Here is a 25,987-nt window from a genome sequence, read left to right on the forward strand (position 1 = left end):
TTATGACCTCATTTAAGTCATAGACTGGAACAAAGTGTATGTGTATAAAATATTAGGTATAATATTAAGTAATTGGTAGATTATATGCATATTTATTAATGCATGCTTAGTCCTTTGTCAATATTTTACTGCACTAAATCTCTAGTACCATGTAGGAGACATTATCCACACCTCTCATAGTTACTTTACTAAATGTTAAATCTGTATTGTTTGTCTGGGAGCGTGTAACTCAGGCTAAGGCTGTCTGTCTGCCCTAGCCATATTAGTAGATGAGCAGATGGCACTGGTCCAAGCAGGGGCACAGGGGCATGAAAATCTCCACTATGACCCCAGTGACTGTCTCCAGTTTAGCCAGGTCAGTTAAATGGAGCCAATAAAGGAAAATTTAGTCTGAGCTTCTCTTTTGTATTTGTTCATTTCTGAATTTTTATATGAATTCTAATACTAATTCTCCTTCTCTGAAAATAAGAAATATTACCAAGGCAAACTTTTGTTTTACAAGTAGACCACGAATACAGAACCTTTTGTGCTATCTGCTCAAAGCTGATTTAAATCCGTAAAGTTGGCCTGTTTTTAATCCTGTTAACAAAACTGGATTCACCCCATGGTGGGTGACGAGAAAATTCTGGCTTACCTCTCCCAGATCTGGCCTGCATATTTGTTAGAATAAAACCCTGCTAGTAGCAAGGAAGTCAAAATCACTGTTGAAGAAAAAAGAAATCTATATGATCCTTTACATATTGCCTTGTTTGGGTGCTGCTGTGTGTATTTATGTAATAGAGGTATGCATAAAGTTACCATCTGTGCAATAGGAAGGGATTATAGTGAGCCAGAAAAGTCTGGAACTGCATTCTGACCCACGTTTGGTTAGTGACACACAATAATGTCAAGGGAGTTCATTTTGTGTGCGTGTGTGTGTGTGTGTGTGCACGCACACTGAACCAGTGTGAGCATTTGGGGATGGGTCGATCAGATGTCGGGTGACTAAGTGGGTGAGCCGAGTCAAACGCTTGTCCTTACATTTCCTTGAATTTCAATTTAACAGATCCAGCTAATTTGCTAATCTCTCTCTAGGCTTACCCGCTAAAGTATCTTAAGGTATTGACATTCTGTGAACTTTTACTGAGTAATCTATACCAAACTTTATACTCATGTTTCTATTACATGACTTATAGGCGAGCAACATATTTGAATTAGTCTCAACTCATGTTGGTTAAAAGTATTGTTTTGTACAGTTATTATTGTAGTATTGTAATATTATAGAATATGGAATATAATAATTAATTACAGACATCCATGATATTGCTTTATTGCTAGCAATGATCAAAGATTAACTGTTCCAGACTTAAATAATTTAATTTTGTAAAAATGGTTATATTTCATTGCTTTATAGCATCAAATGTTTGTGGTGTTGCTTATATAAATGTTGAGATTAAAAAGGGGTTTTGGAAATATTTTTTTAATGTAATGGGTAGAAGACCTACTCAGGAACATTAATATCCCATCAGAGGATAACTGAGATTAGTGATGCAGGCCATGGTGGGGGACGGACAGTCATCTCTCAGCTACTGTATGAGACCTCTTCTATCAGAGTGTATTTAGATTTCATCTGGAATCATTCCTAACAGTCCTTACATTCAGTTCCAAGAAGATGCTCAATCAGGTAATTCATAACATATATACAAGTGATGATTATTGTAAAATCAACCAAATTGATTGGGATCAGCTTTGCAATTCATATAATGTCAGGATAACTGAAGCTTTAGTCGTAAATACCCAAGACCCAAAAGAGAAAAGCTCACTGTGTGGAAGAAAAGATCATCTCTCTCACACATACAAAAACCTTTCATATTATAACTGGTTTTGAGCATCCACCTATCACTCATGGTGAGCCTTGAGCCTTTAAAATCAATCCACCAGTTCACTTTCTACCATTTATCCAGGTTTGGGTCATGGGGGCAGCAGTCTAAGCAGAGAAGGCTCGACTTCCCTCAAGCTGACCACGCCTTCCAGTTCATACAAGGGGGACACCGAGTTGTTGCCAGGTCAGCCAAGAAGTATAATCTCTCCAGCAAATCCTGGGTCTGACCTGGGGCCTTCTTCTTATAGGACATGCCCAAAACACCTCACCCAGAAGGCATCCAGGAGGCATCCTTATCAGATGCCCAAACCACTTCAGCTGGCTCCTTTTAAAGTGGAGGAGAAGCAGGTCTACTCTGAGTCCCTTTTGAATGACCAAGCTCTTCATCCCATCTCAAAGGGAGAGCCCAGCCACCATCGAAGAATGCTTGTATCCTTACCGAAAATGTACTGTTCCAAAACCAAACTGTGATATTTATCTTTAGGTTCTTTATCTTTTGATTAGATCTTAGATTGAGACACTTGAAACTTTCATTTGGTCAGTTTGTATTAAAGTACCATATGTCTAATATTAATTTAGTTCCTTTTTATTCTGATTTTTGGTTTTGTACAAAACAAAACAAAACAAAACAAAATGGTAATCTCAGACTGGTTTGTCATGAGGGAAATCTGAACAAGGAGACAAAACAGTCATCTGGTTACTGGTCAGCCACTCTAGTCTCACCCAAGATGCTCATCCATAATTTTTATCTGGCCATCCAAACACAACAGGCTAGACCTGGCACTTCTTCACACTCTTAACTGATAATTATGACCAAAGTCCATGATGCCCATCCAAAGTTCACCACAGTCTTGGACACACATGTGATGCATGTCACACATATGTGATGCAATACCCTTACAAAACAAGACGGAAAATCCCTTACATTTAATCCAGTCTAGGCTTAGACACAGGATCATCTCCACATCATTGCTCAGGAATATAAGAAGGTTATGTGGTCAGTAAGATCAAAATGTACCACATGTTTGTCATCTGTATAAGATGCCTCATGCATTTAAGTATATGCACGAAACGAATGAATGGCTTATTGTCATCTTTGAGAAAGGTTTTATTTATTTATTTATTTTTTTAATAAAATGACTTCTAAATACTTTACCAGATTATTTGTGTCTTGTCAGGGTCTTGTCAGGCATAATTTCTGTCCCCTTAAGACCCTTCTTAACTGTTTAAGTTACAGGGTACACCTGTGCTCTACTGCTGACCCTACAGTACATCCTTAATAAGATTATCTTATGTTTTACTGAGGGGGGGAGCAAATTCTTCTATTCAGTCAGCCTTTGAAATGCAGAGTATTTTATCAAATGCCATTTGTGCACAAATACACAAGAATGCCCTTCAAACTAGAGTACACTCGCGTACTTTGGGTAAAATTAATCAGATCACATTTTTTGGTGTCTTGCTCATTTCTATCTGCCTTAAAGGCTGTAATCTTCCAGTGTGAGGTCCATTCTCATAAACTAATCAGGAATTCTGCTCTTGTCACATGTACAATTTACCTTTTTTTTTTTAACAACATTCTGAAAAGACTGGCTGAGCATTTCCTAAATATTTGATATACTGTGACTAGGAATTTTAATTGGTGGTTAATGTAACTTATCCCTCTACTTTTGGCTAAAGCTTTAGAAAAGATGCAGCTCTACCCTCTTTACTCAAAGCCCCTGGCACCACATAAGCATGAAAAAATGTACTATATTCATAATTTCCAGCAGTAAAAGCTGGCATTTACACATCAAACCCTATTCTCCCATGTGTAAGTCCACTAAACAAGCCTAGGCCCCAAAAGATAGGCCAGATTTCTGGTTCCCTACAAGACCACTTAAATTCCAATTTGCTATAAGGCATAAGGGATGTTTTTTGTCCAGTAATACTAAAACATGTTGCCTAGCCCAGCTTTAACAGTGTTTAGGTCAGGTTAGAACTGTCTGTTTGTGTGTGTAAGACCCTGTTTGGCTCTTGAAGTCTGCTTTCTTTACAGGAGGTTGTGCTGAGTATGTGAAACAGTTCTAAAAGCACTAGCAGTGACAGAGGAGGTGTTTGACAGCTTTGCGCTCCCAACATGTCCTCCCGCCTCTGCTTTCCCCCTAAGCCAAAGTGAAAAGACAACATAGTCTAGCAATACACAATCAGTCAGTGGAGTGCTGCCTTTGTCACCAGCAAGAAATCAGGAATGAGATGAGTCAACGATTTCTTTTCAATTCTCTCTATGGTTTGGCATCTGTGGGCATCTGTTGTTTGTGCATGTACTAAGATGTGTCAGAAACAATGAGCGAAAACAGTGAAGGACAAACAGCAAGGGAGATGCTCCGGTTGTATAAACTTTGGAAAACGTTTTTATTGGACAAGAGCTTTAGAAATTAAAATATGTCCTTCCAGAGTCACAGCATTTTAACTTTGCATTAAAGTTCTTTAAAAAACAAATCAGTCACTAGAAGCTTGGTGTCAAAGTCAGGACAAAGAGCCACTTGCAGGCACATACAAACATCAGTGCGCTACGGAGTACAAACTTGCACAGAGGGTTATAATGAGCTGCCTGGAAAATAATTTCCAGGTGGCTTTTAGGCACCAACAACTGGATGTGTTCCTCTTCTGTGAGAATGTCACGACTCACTCAATAAAGCCTCTCTTTGACCAATACAAAATGCGGGTAGGTCAGGGCTGTATCAGGGCGCACCATGTGATCATCAATTTTTTTCACTTGGTCAAAGGCTGAGGGTGGGGTGTCATCACGAGATTGCTCTAGTGGAAAATCTTCCATGGAGTGAATTACTGGAGCCAGTGGGGCATCACGAGAAGGCCTGTCTCTTCCTCCCCACAGTCAGTGTCGCACAACCCTTTGTCAGAGCTGAGACTACATGCTCAAACTACAAACTCAGAGACTACACGCCACTAAAGGTCATGAACGCATCCCCACACAAGGTCCCGACAGGTCATTAAACTCTGGCTAATCTGTTTCCAGAATTAAGAGATCCGTTAGGCGCGTACTAACTGCTGTCTTTACTCTATGTGTTTTGACCTTATATTTAATATGCAGTAGGACTATGGGATATTTGCGGACGTCCCCATGCATACACCTAACTTGCACCCACTCTGCCTCCAGCAATGCCCCCAGTCAAACCAGGGTTTGGTGGAACAGGGTCTACGTGCAGCCTGAGTCCATATTGCCTGGCCTATCTTCCCCAGCAAAAAAGATTAACTGGTTGATGCTTGGATAATCTGAATTGACCCCTGGGTTTTATTTTGAGGTATAAAGACCGATTAGCCATAAAGATAAGCAGTTTGTTGAGAGCACATGTCTTAACTTTGGGAATATTAAATTAATAGGAGTCAAATCCTACACAGCATGGGTATCATATTAAAAGTAAACTAAAAGCGAACACTAAAACAAAACCTGTCACATTTTCTATTACATTAGAGTATGTGGTCACAGATTTATAAGCTTAAGGTCTGCACACTGTTTAATCAGGTCAGCTGGATTACCTATGGACCTCTTCACAAAACACAGTGCCCATGCTGGGTGTCAACACTTCTCACCTCTGTTTCAACAGTGATGACCCTCTATGGCGTTATAATCCAAGCTTCAGAGGTTTGATCAGAGTAAGAACCTTATAAGAGATCGGAGGTCAGATGGATGTCTCAAACAAGAATGACTTGTGAGGACACATTAGCGGAGGATTAAACGCCATTCTACTCTGTGGTAACATGTGGTTACCAAAAAGCCACCACAAAAAGGAGTTTACTTCCTGTGGATGGCAAAAGCTCATCAGCAGGTTGTGTTTTGGTGGGCTATCTCTGTGAGAGCACTTTGGTTTGATAGCTAGTGTGTCTTTTACTTAAATATGAACAATTCTTATATACAGATTTCAACGATTGTGCTGGTTTTTGCAACAATTCTCCAGTAAACAAAAACCACAGGCATTCTGAAAATATTCTCCCAGACAGCGATACGTTACTAAAGCCGTCCTTATACCTGGGCAGGTTAATCTGCCTTCAAACTGTTCGGAATGTGTGTGAGGTGAAAAAGATTTTACAGGGAAACAATCAAAGGACTTAGAGACAGTTAAGAATCTTAACCTCACCATACCTCTAAATCCTGCTCCAATCTTGGGCCACATCGCTTACTCCCAAGCTGGCTGTAATTTCAAATTGTCTGTTGCGGCACGTTCAACAAACAGTCTAGACACTGTGACAGATCACAGCAGGAAAATGGAATATAATAAGTGTTATCATTTACACATGTGTTTCCCAAGTCAGAATGCCTGTCTTAAGAAATGAAGTAATGTATAAATAGGTTTTTTTTGTAAATGTATTTCTTTTTTAAACTAACATTTTATATTTACAACGTAAAACACATCATAGATAAAGATATGTCAAAGTATTTCTATCCATCAGAATTTGGTGTAGTTTGCTGTCTCACTGACTTTAGACAAAGCCTGTCTGCCCATAATGTGATGGAGCATTATTCATTGTATTTGGGACACTTGAGCACATTGACACCTGGCTCAGAGTTAAATGGATTTTGTGATCAACAGGCAAACCTTTCTCAAGCAGTTCACCTATTCCTGGAAAAGAGAATATGGCTGGAGGGCTTGAGGATACAGTGAGTAAGCCACGTGAGTTCATATAATGCCATAAAAAAGTATTTACCCCATACCCCAGATTTCTTAATTCTTTGCATATTTGCCATACTTACATGCATCATATCACCAACAAATTTTAATATTAGAGAAAGATAACTTGAATAAATACAAAATACAGTTTTAGAATGATGATTTCATTTATTAAGCAAAAAATGTATCAAAACCTATCTGGCCCTATGTGAAAAAGTAATTTCACCTAAAGTTAATAAGTGGTTGTGCCACCCTTGGCAGCCAGAACTGCAATCAAGCCTTTGAAACACCTGGAAGTGAGTCGTTCACATCACTGTGGAGGAGTTTAGGCCCACTGTTATTCGCTAAATTGATTTATTTTGCCATTCTTATTTTGGTGTTTTTTTTTTTTTCAATTGTAAATCATGAGCTTTTAATGCAAACTTCCTAAGAGAAAGCATCATTGAACATTTTGTCCAGGATGATTCGGTTTTTGATTTATAAAGTAAATTAAGAAGTGTTCAAGTGTGTGATATGAAGCAGGTTCATCATACTGAGCAGCTTATAGGGCTTTATTGCGTTGTTTTAGGAATGTGGTGCTTCTTAGAGAACAATAAAAACCGATTGCTGCCCAAAAAGCAATAGAGAAAGAAAATCTACACTTACCAAACAGTCACTTTGCACTTTTGATTTGGTAAAGCCTTTACATTGGATGCTTTTCCTGATGCAACCCTCCCCATTTATCAGAGTTTGGGACCACCACTAGGAGTACACTGGCTTGTGGTCCCTCTTTTCCCTGGGTGGGTTTGCAGCATGAGCGAATGACCGAAAAGAAGGTGTGGTGACTGTAAGAAAAAGTAAAAAAAATAATAAAGTGAAAGATTCTTGCCTGATTTAAGTGCACATTGTGCAAATGGAAAGGTGCAACAACACAGTCCATCGAGTTAAGCTGTATTACTTTGGAGCCTGGCCCTATTCAGTAGCTATCATCAAAAACAGTTAAGAAGCATAACTGGGGACTTTCTGATTTATTGGACAGTGCCTTTAAACAAGGCTACTAAGCAGGCTTAAATAGGCAGCAATAAATTAGGACATCTGATGAATAAATCAAATTATGACGACTGTTGGAATATAATTATTATGTGCTGGAAAACTATCCAAGTCTAATTTTTTACAGTAGTAAAACGATCTAATTTTATCTTTCAGACAGTATTTGAACACAATCCAGCACACATTTTTTGGAGAGAGACCAGGGGGAGAAAATGAGGGCACGTCATTTTACATCATGTGGAGAAGTCTCTCTCGTCATAACACTTACTCTAGAGCCTCCCAAGAGTGGCGCAGGGCAAGCCATTAAAGGTCTGCTGAGATGCTGCCCGAAGGAGACGGGACACTTGGAGAGAAACAAGTCAATTAGTGAGAGTGTGAAGGTGGCAGGTGAGCAAAAGTCTAAGTTAATCAATGGAATTTCATGTGACACTCACATGACAATGAAGTGCAAAATTAGTAAACACATGTAAAAGTTTGCTGTAGATTGTACTATATACACACATGAAAGAGTTTGGGAGGTGAACTAAAGAAAATCACATTATAAATAATGTCTGTGTTAGCCACTGGGGGACTGACTGCTGCCAGAAAAGCTTGAGCTTCAAGTTGTTTACAGGAGCTTCTCCACTAAATCACTCAGGTTTTCACTTAAATTTGCAACCGCATCTGCCTATGAGACTGAAAGTTTGAAATCTTTACTCCTACTCCGAGTAATCTTTGGAGTTCTTTTCTGAACTGAGTTTTTCCGTCTTTTTTCAGGCCTGTTTTCAGAACAAAGTGCATCGGGATTTGGTGAGGATGGTACCCTTCATGGCAGCTACCCTTGGAAAAAACTATTCTAATGGTGATCAAACCAGATCCAACAGTATGGGGGAAGGAAGGAATAAAAGGGTACATCCGCGGACTAGAGATGCAGTTTGAATGTATTCATGGCATTTTTGCTCCTCACTTTTTTTTCCAGATTTCCTTGGAATATGGAACAGATGTACCTGATCTTCTCTGTTCCTTTTCTTCTAGCAGGACATGTCTGACTTTTAGTATTGTCTTTTCTGCTGTTTGATTATAAATTAGATAGCAATTAACTGGCAACTACAACTGTCAGAGTGACAAGTACAAAACTAAAAGTACATTAGTCTCCAAAACACAGTGGAATTTAAGGAAGAAGCATAACCTGGAAATATGCAAGTGCATCAATATTGTAGAACATTTGTGTAAATGCACTTAACGACATTCCTGTAGCTGTCACATTCAGTTTGCTCTCCACCGCCCTCCTTGACTGGCTCTGATCATACTTATTTGTAAGAAATTCAGACAGGCGGAGCAGAGAGAAATGCGGTGGACACAGTGATGCTTCGCTGGCTGATGTACAGCGACAGACTGCAGTAAAAGGGGAACATTGCATGTTAGGTGGGTCAGCAGATGCCAAGCTGACAGTCGATGAAATATTTAAGTCAACACAATGCTATCATGGATCTGATGTCTGTAACGTGTAAGTGAAATGCAAAGTAGAGAGTGTGTCAGAGTGCATCTTACTACAAAAGACTTATTTCTTTCTAACTATAAATGATGGTATGTAGTATGAGAAATTACATTTAACTATAAATAAAATTCCCCTGTTTAACTACATATATTAAAATAGTATAAATTAGCACAATCTTGTATTGAAATTTGTTTTTTCCATGTACTTTTCCTTTAAAAAAGGTATAAAAATACCGGACAGCCAAAGCATTTGCAAAGTCAAACCAACATTTTTTCCACCATGTTGGGAGTTTGCTTTTTGTCCTAAAACTGTAGATCTTACATCTCCATGTTTTTGACCACTTTTCTTATTGAACATCTAAAAAGAGAAGTTCAACAAGAAATTATTTGTCCAAAAATGTATTGTAAAGAGCCACGTTGCAAGTCATGTATATAAATATTAGTGATTTAAATCTGTGGGATTTATATAAGAGATACCCAATTTGTCCGGTAAATTCTTCTTCTTATTATTATTAAAGCGACAGTCAAGATGGCATTCAAACCCTTTACATTGCTGCCATCTACTGGATAAAAGCAGCAAATGCATGGTCTATTACCTCTCTTCTCCCCTGCTACAGTATATCTCAGCGCCACGCTAACTCAAGACTATATACTGTGCACAAATGTCTACTGATTAAGCTGCTTCACCAAACAGCTAATCTAGTTATCAAAGTTGTGAAATTATTGAATGATGACACTCTGTGAAAAATGAGAACTTTATTACAACACACAAACACTTTATACCCAGTCACTTTCAAAGTCTGTAACTTACACAGTTAAATCTTGAAAACCGGCAGCATTTGGATACAAAGTCAGACCAAAGCATTGTAACTTGTCAAATCACACCACATGCCCATTAACACCCATCTGGACACTTCACAACACATGGAATAGATCTGAGCATGCCAGACTCCTGAAACACCCCAATTACTTTGCATAATAATGTACTGTACATACTTCTATTGCATATTGACGCACCGTACAAAAACGAACAAACCGCTCAAAGTAACAGGAACAAAATATTAACCACGCAGAGCAGATTTAGTGTGACGCAGTGCAAATGGTAGAATTAGACTAATGACTAATTAGACTAACTGAAGGTGCATGGCGTTCGAGGCTGGGCCACAGAGATTGTCACCTGTTTGGTTGCCAAGTATGTAAAATAATGCAAAGAGCACGTCGGACTCGGCTGTGCTAAGGCATCCATGACATTTTAAAATGGAAAAAGAAGGCAATGAATGAGCCGGGACTTTTGCTGAGCTGCCGTATGAACACAACACCACGAATCGGGCACTTAATGTATTCAACGCACGGAACATAAAGTGTTGCCTTCGTAGAGTCAAACAAGCTGCGGATGCAAAACCATGCATATACAAAGAATACAGTATAAAACAACAAAGAGGAAGACATGTTGAAGTTGTTAGTTAGTGCCTAGTGGACAGGTAGTGTGCTCGGCTTTTCCAATACGTAGACACCCGTTCGATTCAATAACCTCTTTTGCTGCCTTTATTAATTAAAGTTGTAAAGAGGTCCAAAAGTGTCATTCAATTGGCCAAATGATAAATAAAAATAAATTAAGGCGAGTGGAACAGAATAATAGGAAAGCCCAAAAATGAAATAAGAACCCAAAAAACATTAATTGACCATTTCACTCAAATTGTGTACATACAAGTACACACCATTATAAGAACATGTAATCTGTGTGAAGTTAGCCTTTATCACAACACAAGCTATGCATGAAATTCATCAATCATATGAGTAAAAGCTGTGATCATAACAGCACATAATTAATACAGATTCAAAACCGGAACCTGCATAATTTCCTCACACCTGTTGCTTGAACCCTAAAGAATACTAGAGGCCTGAGCCTCCCCATTTGACGTGAACTGGCTCTGAACCCTTTCCAGATGCTGAGTCAGTAGCACATTTAGCTCAGCAGGGATCCAAACAACTGATCTGAAATATTAAATCTAGTCAAACAAAGGCTAGCATGTAATACCATCCACCAAGTTAAAAAAACAAAACAAAAAAACGATCTAAAATAGTTCATGTATAGTTGATAAAAATCTCGAGGATCACATGCTTAATAGTTCTGCTCAACTGATGTTGTTTTCTGATCTCCCATTAGCTGGCTTATGAATATATTGTACACACTTAAGTATGACACTTGGTAGCGTAAACAGAGCAATTCAAAACTCAAAACACAAAGTGGGGGCAAGAAAATAAAGGAATAACATATTCACAATTTCTCACATATTTACAAAAGAAAAAAAAAAGGACTTTGTAGTAAAAGGATACATTTAGGAATAGGCCTGTGGCACACCTGGTTCAAAGTCAACACGATGCACATCATTAGTTCATTAGTTCAGTGTGGCGGCCAACAACCACATTGAGTATGAGACCAGATTCAGCACACGCACAAGGCAGCGTTGTGGTGCTGTGAAAGGATGCTGCGTTCCTCAGAGGAGCTTCTTTCTCTGCTTTGAGTTTGAAGGGACTGTTTGTTTTCCGTCTCGCCGTGAGGCGTCTTTGGGGGCAAACCTTTGTTGGGGGGCCGGCCGAGCCGACGATGAGGACCTTTGAGTTCTGGGGAGACGTGCGAACAGCGGCGAGACCTTTTTATTGGCGGAGGGGAAGTAGCACAGTCCATCTGCGTGGTTGAGTCTTGCTTTTCAAAAACATCGTCTGAATCGTCTGAAGGGGGCAGCGCATCCCCGACGGAGTCAATGGTGGGTAAGAGCTGTGTGGTCGCACAGAAAGCGGCTTCGTAAAACCCAAATGCCTGCTCCAGGGTTGTGGAACTTTCTTTGAAAGGTGAGGGAACATTCAGTGGTTCGCCACTCCACTGAAATAAAGCGAACATTAAAAAGTTAGCATTATTATTGAGCAATTAAATAGAATTCCAAAAACTAAGTGCACATTCTTTTATTTTGAAATCCAAGCATAGTTGTCAAGAATAAACAAAACAAACAAATTTGCCATTTAATAACTTACGACTAAAAATGAGATGGACTCATGGAAGCTATATTATATGAATGGAGACATGGAGACAAACTCAGAGATCTAAAAATGAATCTACACTGAGTTTTATGTGTATTGCATGCACATGTGATAAATGTGCAAATGATGCAAACAGTAAATATCGATATATGACTGGCATCTGAAAGAATGATAAAGGTGAGTAAATGCAGTCCTAAAAATCCCCATCTTCCATCTGTCTGCCTAAATAAACTGGTCATCTTTAACAATCATCATCTGCTCTGGAAGTGCAAATATACTCTCCCGATGCCATCTCACAGCGTTAGATGAGCTGCAGTTCAGAGTATGTGTAAAAGCGCTCATATAAACTCAATCATCAGCAGGGTTACAGTCTTCTTGACTTTAAGGATGCTAAAGGCACTGGCGTGAATAAACACTGAAAATTGACATTTTAAATAAGATCTTTGACGGAGACTTGTAACACAATTTCCTAGACTGATGCCAGCTGTTGTGCAAGTGCAACCTGGAAATAATCTGAGAACAGCAGCCGTTTCACCGTCTCCCAACACTGGTGCTCATTTGTCAGTAATGTTCTGGTAAATACCAATGAACAGATTTAAATAAACAAAAGCGCTACATTGGAGGTAATAATACCAGTATTTCAGAACAAATTAGCTTAACCAGTTGTACAGAGATGTGGTCATCCTTTGATCCAAACAGCTGCGTTTTCCTATCAGATTCAGTAAGACCAGCCTGGATCTTGAGAAGGGCAAATCATGGGCTAATCATTTTTGACACATTTTCATTGCTGAGTCAGTCACCTCACTACCACTCCAGGCATGTCCATCCCTCATGTTCTTCTCCAAATACCTCATCTTCGTCATAAAACATGCCATCCTCATGCTCCGCCTGTTGGGCCCCGAAAACAAAAAGTGATTTGGTAAACCATGGGTCTTCTGATGGAAACTGATTGTGTGACCTTTGGCTAATTTCTCTAGGTGTTTACAAATAATCATATTGTGAAAGTATTAAAATGATAATTAAAAAAAAATGGACTGAAATATATATATATATATAGAGGACAATACAGTGAATAGCCAAAGACAAACACACACTGTGAACATATGCTTTAATGAAAACTGAGCAAAAGGAAAAGGCTAAAGAAAAGCTAGGGCACTGACCTTTGGGACCTCACATGTGTTATAAGTCGTCCCTGGGCCAGGAACATGGTCAATTCCTGTAGCCATGTCGACAACAATCTCATCTCGATGCATAGGGATAGCTGGGCCACCGCGTTCCTGTAGGGCTAGGACAATGACTGTCGTATTATCTGCACGGAGCATGCGTTCCTTCCAAAACAACAGAGCTGTGCATCCCAGCCGGCGGGCGCAAGACATTCCCTTTGGCCCCTTAATAAATTAAGAGATAAAGAGAATCAATGCTTTCAGGTTTCCAGTGATACCACTTTAATTGAAATTGTGTTTACTTGAGGTGAAAGTGTGAAAATCAATTCAAAACAGCCCCACTCTAATAAGTACAGCAGGCATCTACCTTCAGAAACTTTGTAATCATTTTAAATTCCAAACCACTTTCTATACTGCATGCAAACATAAATAACAATAAACATAACGTAAAAATATTAAAATGGTGCTATTACATACCACCATTTTGTCGTGACTATAACACATATTAACAGCATTCTTGGGTGGCATCATGTTCCACAGTCCATCACTGCCGAGAATAATGTAACGATGGCGTTTGGGGTCAAGGGTCATCACGGTGGTATCAGGTTCAGGAGAAACCACAAACTCTCCACTGTAGAAATCATAGCTCCAGAGGTCACCTGCCAACACACAAGAAATTATAATTAGTGGGAATAGATGTTTTTTTAAAAAAAAGAAAAAAGCCATTACTCACATCGTGCACTTACATTTAAACATCTCATGAATAAAGAGTTAAATTTCTCACCAAGGGATCGGGCTACGGCCAGGAAAGGGATCTGGTCAATGACTGTACTCCTCCTCACAGGGCCATTATGGGTCAGCCTGGGCCTCTTCCACACAACACGGTTCACCCCAGATTTTTTCATTACACTATAAAAATAAAACAAAACAAAACAAAAAAATCAATACAAAGTTTTGCTCAAAACCATTGTTATTAATGACACCTGCACACATAAAGTGAACTGCAGCCATTATTCTACTGCTTGCAGTTAATTGCAGCTTGTGTTCACACAGTGGTGATACATATAAGACACTATCCTGCATAATGCCAGTAAAGTTGAATTGGGCATGGCCAAAAAAAATCCCAGTTCTAATTAGTTCCAACTTGCTGGCTAAACGGCCTCTGACTATTACTGTAGAAATCTAGCTATAGATAGCTATAGACACACCCATCGGCTACTATGTTAGGCACACCTGTTCAGCTGAGTGTTAATGCAAATATCTAGTCACTCAGTCATACGCCACCAACTCAATATGCAATATATATAAGGCATGTAGACATGCTCAACACAAACTGATGAATTTCAAACCAAGCTTCAGAATGGGGAAAAAAGGTGATTTAAGTAACTTTGAACATGGCAGGTTGTTGGTGCCAGTCTCACACACAACCATCTCTAGGGTTTATTCAGAGAATGGGCAAAAAAAAGAAGAAAATGTCCAGCGAGCTGCAGTTAACTGGGTCAAAATGCCTCATTGGTGTCAAAAAAAAAAAAAAAAAAAAAAAAAAAAAGGCCAGACTGTGGAGTAGATGGGCTACAGCAGCAGAAGACCACACCCGGTGACAGTCCTGTGAGCTAAGAAGCCTCAGGAAACTGAGGCTACAGTTCACATGGGCTCAGCAAAACTGAACAAGAGAAGATTCAAAGAACATCGCCTGGTCTGATGAGCCTTGATTTCTGAATCTGATGAATCAGAATCTGATGTAAACAACATGAAACCATAGTTTTATCCTGCCTTGTATCAGTGATTCAGGCTGCTGCTGATGCAATAGTGTGTGGGGGAAGTTTTCTTGGTACACTTTGGGCCCCTTAGTGCCAAAGGAGCATCATTTAAACACCACAGGTAACCTGAATATTGTTGATGAACATGTCCATCCCTTTGGGACAATGTACCCATATGCTTATGGCTGAACGAACTTGTGATGCTCGTCTTGTAAACAAGGACCAAAATGTCTGAGGAATGTTTGGTTGCTGAATCTATACCATGAAGACTTTTTTAGTTCTGATGGCTAAAGGGGCTCCAGTCCACTACCAACTAGGTGTACCTAATAGAATGTCTGCTTAGTGTAAGTCCGTTAGTATTAGAGATGGCACGATACCACTTTTTTATGTCCGATACCGATACCGATATCATAAATTTGGATATCTGCCGATACCGATATGAATCCAATATAGTGTGTTTTTTAATCAATAAAACTGTTTTTTTAATATCTTGCTGCATTTTGTATAAGTTCATACTCAAGTTTAAATAAACAAAAACACTAAAGCTATTCTGTTATACCTGTATGTAAAAAATACACTGCACCCAAAATATTTCATAGTTCAGCAACACTGATCAATCTAATAAACTTAAATCTACTCCATCCTCCCTATTCTGGTATTTTAAAGAGTACTTAGCAGAAATATTAAGCAACCTAACTAATAGGGTTGCAAACTCCCAGCAAAAAAAAAAAAAAAAAAAAAATAGGGAACCACCCCCCACCCTCCACCTCATGATGCTTAATCGACGTAATCAACTTTAATTTGATGCAGGGTGAAAAAAAATGCACAGAAATAAATTATTTTTCAAGAATAATTAAATAGATTCAACATCTTTCTTCAACAGAATTGCAGAATTCACAGATGGTACCTTCCCAAAGGAAAAAGTACTGTAGCTTACTAGGGTATATTAGACTTAATAGTTACTATATACAGTAATGGACTTCTATACATTTTACATCAGATTAAAACTTTGGGTGTAAGATTCAGATAATTATTTATTAAAAGCTAGATATTTTAAATGAGAATAAGAAAGAAAAGTATGTCTTTCTGCCCCCCTTTTCCCTGTTAATGCCCTATCGGCCCCCCTGGCTAAACCTTGCTAGATCCGCCCCTGCACAGTTACCAGCCCTCAGCTATGTAGAAAAGGATCCTGGTCTAGAAAGTAATATTAAATAAATTCTAACAACAGCTTATCAAGCTTAAACGTGCTGCTGTTGTTCCGCCGCTGGTTTCCTCTTTCTGGTGCAAAGTGGAACAAAAACAAAGAAGAGAGACGGACTTGCAACAGAAAAGCCGATCAGCTGATCATTAAGCAGTTTCACGATTGAAGTAGCAGCAGGAAGGTGAGGGAGAGGGAGAGAGGCAGTCGCTCCATATATCGGTTGTTAAGCTTAACATGGGAATGCTTTACAAACATTCAGAGATGAACTTACACACTTGCTTTACTTCTCTCTGGGATAACTTTCTCAGAGATGAAATGCTGGTTTGGTAGCAAGGCTACAAATACATGCAGCCGCTCTATCACATGACGCACGCTACTCCGACATGCTACGGTTATGAGCCGAGTTACGCCTTGTCGCAAGTTTTGTGAGATGTTTTTTTTGATATTTAATGGATCGGATTACATTTTTTATTTCTCGCCGATATCCGATCCAGTAATTTAGGTCAGTATCGGACCGATACCGATACTTAATATCGGATCGTCCATCTCTAGTTAGTATTATGAAAAATGCTAGCTAAAGTAAGAAAAATTAATTTGAGAAATCCCAAGCTGATGCATCAGTTCAGTCTCAAGAGTTTGATCGAAATACCCATACCCACTTGGTCTGAAGGGTTAAGATAGCACTGTCTATCGTCTGGTTAATGCTAACTAATATTACCTAATATGCAACCAATGCAAATTGCTCGATAGCTGCAGCAGCAGCTAGCTAGCCTTAGCTGGCTAGGTTTCTAAAGTTCCCACTAGAAAAATTCTAAATGAGACCAAATTCTGTTGGATTCTATTTTATGCTGGGACCGAACACACTTAGTTATGTTTATTTCATGATTAATGGACTCCTTTTCTGCATTATCATTAGCCAGTTTAGGAACAAGCATAATCAAGACAGCTTTTGAACTTCCACTAAGAAGCCAACCTTCAACCATTACACGTGGGTATAAGACACCACCCCCACTGAGACATTAAAATATTTTCAGACATTGGTAACAAAAGGCGCTTAATACATGAAGAAGTTATCCAACAGACATTTAAGCGACAGAAGATCAGCAATGCTGGAACTGAACAAATGCCTGGATTTGAATGGTAAATGGACTGGTTCTTATATAGCGCTTTTCTACTCTAGCAGACTGGAACAGACGGGGATAGAACCACCAACCGTCTGATTAGTAGGTGACCTGCTCTACCTCCTGAGCCAGAGCACCCTTACATTTAATATTATTTGGCTATCTGATAGAGCCTGTAACTCTGTAGTCTTGACAAGTTCCACACAGAAAAAGTTCTCTGAGGTTCTGTTCATGACTCACCTGCCACCAAGTCGTTCAATCCTTTCCTTCTCTTTAGGAAGTTCAGGTTTATGGTCTTGTGTTACTTCAAGTGCCTGGAGCGTGATGTCAGAGTCATTTTCTTTCACTCCAACCACTACAGCTGAATCCCCTACGTGGGCAACATACATGTGAACCCCACGGATGACAATGACACTAGCTGTGGTGCCCGATGTACTCGGCAGCCCGGTAATAGTCTTTGGCCACTCAGCTGTAAGGGGAAAAGAAAAGTCAAATGTAAGTCAGCTTTCTGAGACCACTTAGCAAAAATTCTAGACAAGAGTACCAATATAACAAGAAATGTTACATTAAAAGGTAAGCAGAAGTTACATGAACATTATGAATATCATACTTAGAAACTTACTCCAGACCTATGAAGCATAGAATTATTACAAATGCAAGGATTAACAGTGGATTTCTGTTTGTGTGTTAATTCTATGCCTTAGATAAGTTGTAAATAAAACCCTTAAGCTGATGTAGGCTATGCCGTAGGCTCTACAGAGATTCACAAGTCTAAATGAAGCTTCAGTGAGTTAAAAAGCTGATCCAATAAAGGTGTTAGCACTATCAGAACTAAAGGGAAGTGGTTTCAAATTGTCCAATCATAATTGACTTCATTGATTCCCGTTATCAATGTTGGTATATGTTTTGTTTGTTTCCCCTAAAGTTGCACTGGAAAATAATGATGTTAAACTCTTACCAATGGAGCTGCTCCCTGCATAAGTCGCACACAAGAGTATTTTTTTTCTTTTTGTTAATATTCTATGATAATAAAAGCAGATGCATTGACTGTAAAACAACAAACAAACAGAAAAATTCAGGCCTGCTTTTTCCCCCATCGAAAAACAAAAAAAGAAACTGAATTAGAAATCTAGGCAGAATCACAGTTGGACAGCTCATATCTAAAACAGCCTACCACATAAAAAGAAAAATAACAAGGTCAGCTTGCATAAGAGTGAGAGGCATATGTTCACTTTTGAACCCTGAAATAAAATTTTATAAAAACCTCTACACTGCCTTATAACCTTTAGGGAAACCACAGGAAACTGTGGATTTTGTATCTTCATGAGCCCTTCTTACAGCACCTACAGGAGGAAATGAAGACCGTGTGTTTGTGTGTGTGTGAGAGTGTGTGTGTGTGACTGTGTTTTAAGGCCTGGGGGGCGCACACAGCTGAAAACTGTTTTTATTTTAAGAAATCCAGTCACATAAAACTCATGTTACCACATATATATTTTAAAACCCGCAGCTTAGTCCCATGCTATTTGGGAGGGACTGAACATTGCCTCATCAAAAATACTGAAACTATGAATATTTTCTCCAAAGTTCTCAGAAAAAAAAATCTCTAAAACAGTATTTTCCCTGCGTTTTAACCATTAATGTCTTTGCATCCTATCATATCAACATCATATCGTGACAGCCTCGAAGGCTGAGTCGAGGTCAGATGACAGCTCGCTGTTAATTGTAACGGGATTGGCCGTCGGGGGAGCCACCAGCAACCAGCTGAGTGGGATGCTGCCTCACGTGACAGCATTTTGCCATCTAAGATGCCGATACTCGTAATTGTGAGAGTTTACGCGCGACGTGCTGTAATAAAGATCGCCAGCGAAAAATATGAGGGAATAAAGTGCAAGTTAGATAACTTGGGTGACTCACGTAGCTCTTTCCACATTGCGTGGTGGCAAGCGATGAAGCCTTTCCGTAGAGCGGCACACACTTCGCTGTGATCCTTCGACCAAAACCCCCGCTGCCTTTTCAGCAGACCCCACAGATTCTCCCTGGCGAAATGTGCTGCTTCTCGGCCCCCATGGCCATCGAAGACGGCGAAAAACGCCACGGACCTTCGAGTATCGACTAGATTTTCCGCGTCTTTTTGGTCTGATGTTGGTGCACTGATGTTGCCGCTATCCCCGTCTGATAAACTCTCTGTCCACGCTGCAGTAGCTGGACTCGACTCGGCGGAAACCTCGTGTCCGTGGGTCTCACTCTGAGTCTGTTTGATAGCTTCACTTTCCGCTTTTCCCGGTCCCCCTTGTCTCTGAGAATTTGGATAGTCTTCGGCTGGCGTCGGCGTCGGCTCGTACTCGAGTCTTATCTCGACAACATCCTCCATGTATTTTCTCCCTCCTTGCTCGGAAAATGCACTCATACGGAATATGATTGCGTCGTCCATGACTGTAAACTCCGTGTGGCACGTACCTAAGCAATAAAAGGCTGCATGTAGTTACTAACTGCAGCTCCAAGCTAAAATTTTAAACCGATTTTGCCGCGATTGTGTAGCCGAAGGCTTCCTGCCTTTTTTGTTTATCTTCTCAGCGACGTCCCGCTGTACGTAATGACGTCGCTTTACTCGCTCTCTCCCTCTCTCTCTTTAAATGCATCAACTCAAACACTTCGCATGGCACTCCCGCCTGTCGTGCTGCCTTCACGGCAGCCCAAAACCTTGCAACAACAAGCTCATGTTATATTACACCTGAAACATTTGCTTTGGTATAATAGTGTTAACAGCAAATAATTTTCAAAAGCCGACTCTTTAGTTGGCTGTAGCAAAACACCCTAAGATAGCAAAAAGTAGACTCATTAAACACTATTTATTAATTAAATTTATTTTATTTATATAACCGGACTATCAGTGACTATGTGTCAGTTCAGAAGCTTCAGCTTATATAAATTGGGAAAAGACATTTAAACATAACTGGAAGTTATGCAAGGTTTTGGTCTCAGTTATGAAAAACCGATCTGAAATAAAGCCAAAAACCTTGTGCTTTTCAAGGTCACGATTTTCAAGGAGTTCCAATTAACATAAAAATTACTTACTAAAATAACTTTGACACTGTATCCCACTCAAACTAGTTAAGTATTAACTGCACATAATTTGATGGTGGCTGTAACAAAAGCTTATAGTACTAGAGATACTCTAGAAAAAAAATATAAAGAAATAGAAAAAAATGCGTTTTTTAAAAATAGTTTTGTCTCCCTCCATGGTACCCCGCTTTGCTTCCTATTAAAAAGGAGTTTTTCCTTTCCACTGTCACCAAGTTCTTGTTCATAGGGGTTCATCTGACTGTTGGGTTGTTCTCACTATTACTGTAGGCTGTACTGTCTTTATCTTACAGTATAAATAGAATAGAATAGAATAGAATTCAACTTTATTGTCATTGCACATGTCACAGGTACAGGGCAACGAAATGCAGTTTGCATCCATCCAGAAGTGCTTTAGCCGTGATATAGATATATTACAATATATATTAGCAATAATATAGATGTGTAAGTATATTACAGAAATGGGTCTATTATGGTATGTTATAATGTACACGGTGTGAAGTATGTTATGAATATTCTATAACTATAAGTATGTACAGGCTGTAGTGAGTACAAGCTATGTACAGGCTATGAACAGGATATAAATATGAAATAAAAACTATACAGAAATCTGAGATATACAGTTATACAGAAATGTGAACTATGCAAGTTATAAACAGTTGTAGGATTAAAAATTATAAATTATAAATATAAAGCACCTTTAGTCGACTGTTCTTATGATTTGGAAATGTATTGAAAACTGAAAATGTAATGGAAACTGAATTTAACCGTGTTTTCATTGACTGATTTAGTTATTTTCCCTTCATACTCAATTACCCCAAATTACACAAATTTATCATAACTAAGCTGGCAGTTGTTCCAGTATCCTAGCATTGTGTATAAGTTGTGCTAAGAGAAACAATGGTTGTGCCCACATAAACTGCTGGACAGAAATCTCCACCACATTCCAGATAGTGTGGAGGTGTGTGCTGGTCTTGTTAACTCTATAAGCTTTTTTTTTTCATTGCTTGGGTAATGAAAAACATTAATGTAAAAACCCACTGTTGAGATGCTTTTTACAGAGAGCTTATTACTTCGAGTGTTTGTTGATAGTATTATAATTTTGGTCATTTGTAGTAGACATTTACTGGCATAATGCTCGTTTCTTGCTTAGCACTTAGTCTTTCCTGGCAATGGAGATTGATCATGTTGTAAAATAAAACCACACATTTCATTAAAACACACCACATGAAATAATGTACAAAGTGTAGGTCTTCTCACTCCAAAGCTGGGGTGACTTTATGAGCTCTTTGAGTAGTGTTACAGTAATGCCAGGTGGAGGCAGTGTTAATCCAGCCAAATGAACTATTTTTTTAACCTTTTCTCTCATATTCAAAGATATTCAAAGCATATAATGTATACTTTCATTTAATATTAGAAAAGAAAATATTTGATCTTATGTGTCATGGTAGAACTTTATCATGGTTTTGTTGTTCTTCATATAAAAGGTGCTTCCACATTCCCTGTCTTGCTACAAGTAAACCAGATACACAGTTATTTATGATTTGGTAATCTCATCATTGACTCTGGCTGTAGTGCATATTTAATGTGAATGTCTAAGCAAACATTCAAGTTTGAGGTCACAGGTGCTACTGTGCATGTATGCAGCAGTTTTGCAGCAAGCATGGAGAAGCATACAATATGCTGGCTTTGTGGCTTTCTGGAGCCTGAGAGATGTGTCAGATGTTTTACTCTTATCCCACTTCACAGGCCTTTTTTAAAAAAAATATTGACATTTTAAAATATTGGCTTAATTTGTGATATGATCATAGAAAAATATTTGATACAAACAAGAAAGGAAAAAAAATCTTGCATTCAAACATGTCTTACTGCAATCTAAGAAGGCACTGAAACATACACTATATGCATTTTCAACAAGTGCTTAGATGTGAGCTTTGTGGTGGATGTTTGCGCTTTAGGGGGAAATCTTTATGTCTCTTTTTAATGTGGGTGTGTATTCGTGTCTGCATATGTGTGTCTGTGCATGCGAGAGAGAGAGAAGGGGAATGAGAGGATCCAGGTTTAAGTGGAGAAAAAGGAATTTCCCACATTATGCTTTCTCTCAGAGTCTCTACTGCTGCTTTATCCCTTAATACCTAAAGCTTTGACCTTGACTTTAACCCAGAAAACCCCAGGTTTTAGTATGCATCCAACTTTCTTTCTTCTTTTTCGTTCTTTCTTTCTTTCTTTCTTTCTTTCTTTCTTTCTTTCTTTCTTTCTTTCTTCCCTTCCTTCCTTGTTTATGTCCATTAATAGTCCAGCCCTCAGAGAGGTCCTGTCTGCGCACAGACCACTATTACAGATGAAGAGGCAAAGTGATTTCCATGTAAATGGTGTCAGAATGTCATTTTCAAGTGAAGCTGCTGAGAAAATGAATTCCTGAAGACGAGAGAGATTACCAAGGGGCAATGACACCTGGATTGCATTCTCACAGATTCCCTGTGCAGCTCTTGTATAATAGTCCATCCATAAAAATAGCTTCTTTTTTTTCTTTTGGTTTTCACACAGAGTAGATACTAAAGTGTCAGTCAGGCCAACCAAAGAGGGTAAAGGAAAAAGGACTCAAATATTACCATATAAATGTATGCTAATATAGTCATTGGTCATTATTTGATATGAGCAAATCACAGTTAAACTGAATTTGAAAGTATGTGAGCAATCTTACTGAAGAAATGTATTTACACATCACATTGTAGTATAAGTACAAGTTGTCCAAGGTAAGTAAATAGATAATGTAGACACTGCTAGACCTTAAACGTATGCTTTGTCTATGTGACACGTTCACAATGAAGAAAAAAAAAAAACTCAGTGAAGGAAAGACAAAACAATAATTAAGAATGAAAGATGCCAAAAAGGCCAGGACCAAGTGTCAACATGTTTCCCAAGCCCTTCAGGAAAAAGCCTGTTGCCAAATTTCACAAATGTTGATATAATTCTTCATCATTCCTGTGTGACTAACCTCATGGAACTTGATACTGAGAATTTAAATGAATTTGAGATTCTAGGAGGTTACGCTTCTGCTGTGAGAAATACGCGGTGGCGCATTTCATCTGTGTCTGCAAATGCAAATGAAATGCACTACCACACAGCTAATGCAGATACAAATTTCATTAGCATTCCCATTAGCTGTTTCCTTCATTTAATAATAGCTTTAAATAAATAACTTAGATCGAACAAAATGCAAGTCTTACTGGTCTTACAGAATTTCATTCACAACATATGGCTTTTTCTGGAACAATGCACCTTTTTCTCTTCAAAGTAATTTGTGTAGCTATTGCTGCTTTCACACAAGAACTTGCTTTATCATTACCACAAAATACTGCATTATATAAATACCTCTCACATAGGTATCAACAACTCTACATCGCACAGACTTTGTACCATAAAGCTGTCGGGTTAACAATGATTTAATGTCTGATCTGAGTGCATTGAACATTTGCATCGGCACACGCAGCTCTGTCAGGTAAGGGCTAGAAGTTTACGATAATGAGTGATATCAAAAACAATAACAAGAATGATAGATATTATAAAGATGATAAGGAGCTCAAACACCAGATTGTGTTCATTTTTATCAGCCGAACACTTCATATACATAAACAGGGGTGTGGCAGTCATTTGCATTCTTCAAAATACAAATATAATTTTGCTCTATGATCAGCTTCTCCACACAGTCTGTCTTTTGTTGATTCCACCTCGGGTTCAAACTGCAAGCAGCCTGGCCATTCTAATCACCGAAGAAGCATTCCTGCCAGATACGGCCATGTTTCCTTTTGATTATCTTTCCACTGTCACACTCACAGGTCTGCTCCTGTTAGATCGATGACCGTGATATTGACTTGAGGTTAATTCAAAGCTGCACTGCTGAGTTAGATGAAGGATTTCGATAAAAGTGCTGATGATAAGAGTGCAGTTGAAAAGAAAAAGGCTTTGGGTCACATGCCATGACATTCCTTCATTGCAGCATCAGACTATGTACGGTTCCCCATCTTTTTTTGTAAGAGCACTTAAAAGCTGTTATTATATGTGGTGTGTACTTGAATCTACAGTGCATTGCACAGGTTGGCTTAATCCTGCTGATTTACTGTTGTTGAATCCTGTATGACACATAGCTGTTCAATAATCCTGCGGATCAATTTCTTTTGTTAAACAACATCATTTCACACAAGAAGATGCATTCATCAGTCGACATTGCCCTCATTAAAATTACATAAAGCCAGTTGCTGCTGCTGCACAGGTGATGTGTTTCTGAAAAATGAAAATCACACAGAAGTGTATGGTGGGAGACAATAGAAAAGAGCAGTGCTTAATAGTCATGCGAATCAGGTGGCCTCAAAACCTCTAAAATTTCTATAGGTGAGAATGTGTTTGTCTTTGTTATCTCTATGATGAATTGGATATTTTCCTGCCTTGTGACCTATGCATCTTCAGGTTCGAACCACCACCCTGAATGTGTATAGCTGAATAGAAATGAGAAAGAAGAAAAATTAAACGGGTGAAAAGCATTTCAATTTCACTCACTGAGAGCACCAGCAAGAGACGCAGGCTGGTTTTGCTGCAGGTAAACGTGGATACCCTGTGGGATACTTTTTGCAGATTGTGAGCCACAAAGCAAGGCTGTTTCTCCACATTGCAACAACACACAATGGTTCTTTGCAGGTATCTTAAACTCTGCATCTTTATCGAACAGGTATACACAAATGCACTAGTTTCCAAATTGTGCCAAATCATCCAAGATGACAGAGCTTTTTGCTATACATAAACAGTTGCGATATAATCGTTTTTGTAAGAAATGAGAGGGTGGTGTTGAGCACAGATGCAGTAAAATTAATAAAATGCACATTCATTTAGAGTTGAGTCCAAAATAAAGCACTGGTATTTCTGAATACAAGAATATATTTCCTTCTCTTTTTAATAATCTCAGAAAATAAGACCAAAAATATTATTTTGTTGTAGTTGAACAGTTTCTAATGTCCTTGAATGTGTGGGGTGTTAGTCCTCATCTGTAAGAATAAACTGTTAGAGTGTAGCCTTAGGACCCTGAGGATATTGGACCTAGGTTGCTGCAGAGGTAGGTCTGTGATTTGTATTCACCCCATCTGATAGCGTCTCCCAGATCACAGATGGATTATTTAGGCTCTTCCTCCAGCATAGGCTCCCTCTTTTAACCCCCACCACCTCCACCACCACCTTTTTTTAAATTTTTTTTACACAGGTCTAAAATGTAGCCTCTTTTTCTTTCTCTTTCTGCTTTCATTGTGGGCTACTTGCATGCCTCAACAACACACAGTGGCAGAGATTTGGCTTCACTGGGAAAAATGGACCAGTAATACTTGAGGAATAACCTGGAGGGGTAAGTTGTAAAGTTGTACTCATTCATATTACTTATTGCTTAGTAATATTGCTGCTGTTAGTGCAGTTTTTTGGCATAGGTGGCTTCAAAGGCAGCTGAATCCTTTTTCAATTAATTTAGACTTACACGCACAGACACTGTCCACGTGCTGTAGTGCTGAAAGTTGTTCATGTAGGCAGCAATGCTATAGCGTACCTGTA

At 38.9% G+C, this 25,987-nt stretch overlaps 2 protein-coding genes and 1 long non-coding RNA gene across 4 annotated transcripts in view; 2 read left to right on the top strand and 1 right to left on the bottom strand.

Annotated features, from left to right (window-relative positions):
• The first annotated feature begins 1,938 nt into the window (after positions 1-1,938).
• Positions 1,939-9,171, top strand: LOC112847983 (uncharacterized). The gene is made up of 4 exons (XR_003221833.1): positions 1,939-2,045; positions 2,110-6,531; positions 7,714-7,944; positions 8,314-9,171. It is a non-coding gene; the product is annotated as an uncharacterized LOC112847983 (long non-coding RNA).
• Positions 9,172-9,769: 598 nt separating this feature from the next.
• On the bottom strand, positions 9,770-19,923 carry LOC100702285 (protein phosphatase 1D). Of its 2 annotated transcripts, XM_005471924.4 has the most exons (7): positions 19,232-19,922; positions 17,558-17,786; positions 14,020-14,144; positions 13,713-13,894; positions 13,233-13,460; positions 12,873-12,960; positions 11,780-11,917 (listed from the first exon to the last, which is right to left on the bottom strand). In XM_005471924.4, exons 1-6 carry the CDS (start codon positions 19,746-19,748, stop codon positions 12,877-12,879), a joined length of 1,365 nt encoding a protein of 454 aa, XP_005471981.1. In that variant the 5' UTR covers positions 19,749-19,922; the 3' UTR covers positions 11,780-11,917; positions 12,873-12,876. The 2 variants fall into 2 exon arrangements, with proteins under 2 accessions (XP_005471980.1, XP_005471981.1); XM_005471923.4 differs by lacking the exon at positions 12,873-12,960 and having other exon boundaries at positions 9,770-11,917; positions 19,232-19,923.
• Positions 19,924-25,544: 5,621 nt separating this feature from the next.
• The window catches only part of robo1 (roundabout, axon guidance receptor, homolog 1 (Drosophila)), a 93,316-nt gene continuing 92,873 nt past the window's right edge, over positions 25,545-25,987 (top strand). The window contains exon 1 of the mRNA XM_025910935.1: positions 25,545-25,787. The gene's annotated coding sequence lies outside the window, so the exon portion shown is untranslated. The remainder of the gene's footprint in view (positions 25,788-25,987) is intronic.

Source organism: Oreochromis niloticus, linkage group LG10, assembly GCF_001858045.2.
Source record: "Oreochromis niloticus isolate F11D_XX linkage group LG10, O_niloticus_UMD_NMBU, whole genome shotgun sequence".
Lineage (NCBI taxonomy): Eukaryota > Metazoa > Chordata > Actinopteri > Cichliformes > Cichlidae > Oreochromis > Oreochromis niloticus.

Excerpts from the sequence above, each read along its gene's own strand:
- LOC100702285 (XM_005471923.4), bottom strand. The coding sequence starts at position 19,748 with ATGGACGACGCAATCATATTCCGTATGAGTGCATTTTCCGAGCAAGGA. Across the intron at positions 14,145-17,557 it reads ATTGAACGACTTGGTGGCAG|TGTAATGAAAAAATCTGGGG; the intron begins GTGAGTCATGAA and ends TTATTTTTATAG. Across the intron at positions 11,918-13,232 it reads ACACATGTGAGGTCCCAAAG|TGGAGTGGCGAACCACTGAA; the intron begins GTCAGTGCCCTA and ends GCTTTATTTCAG.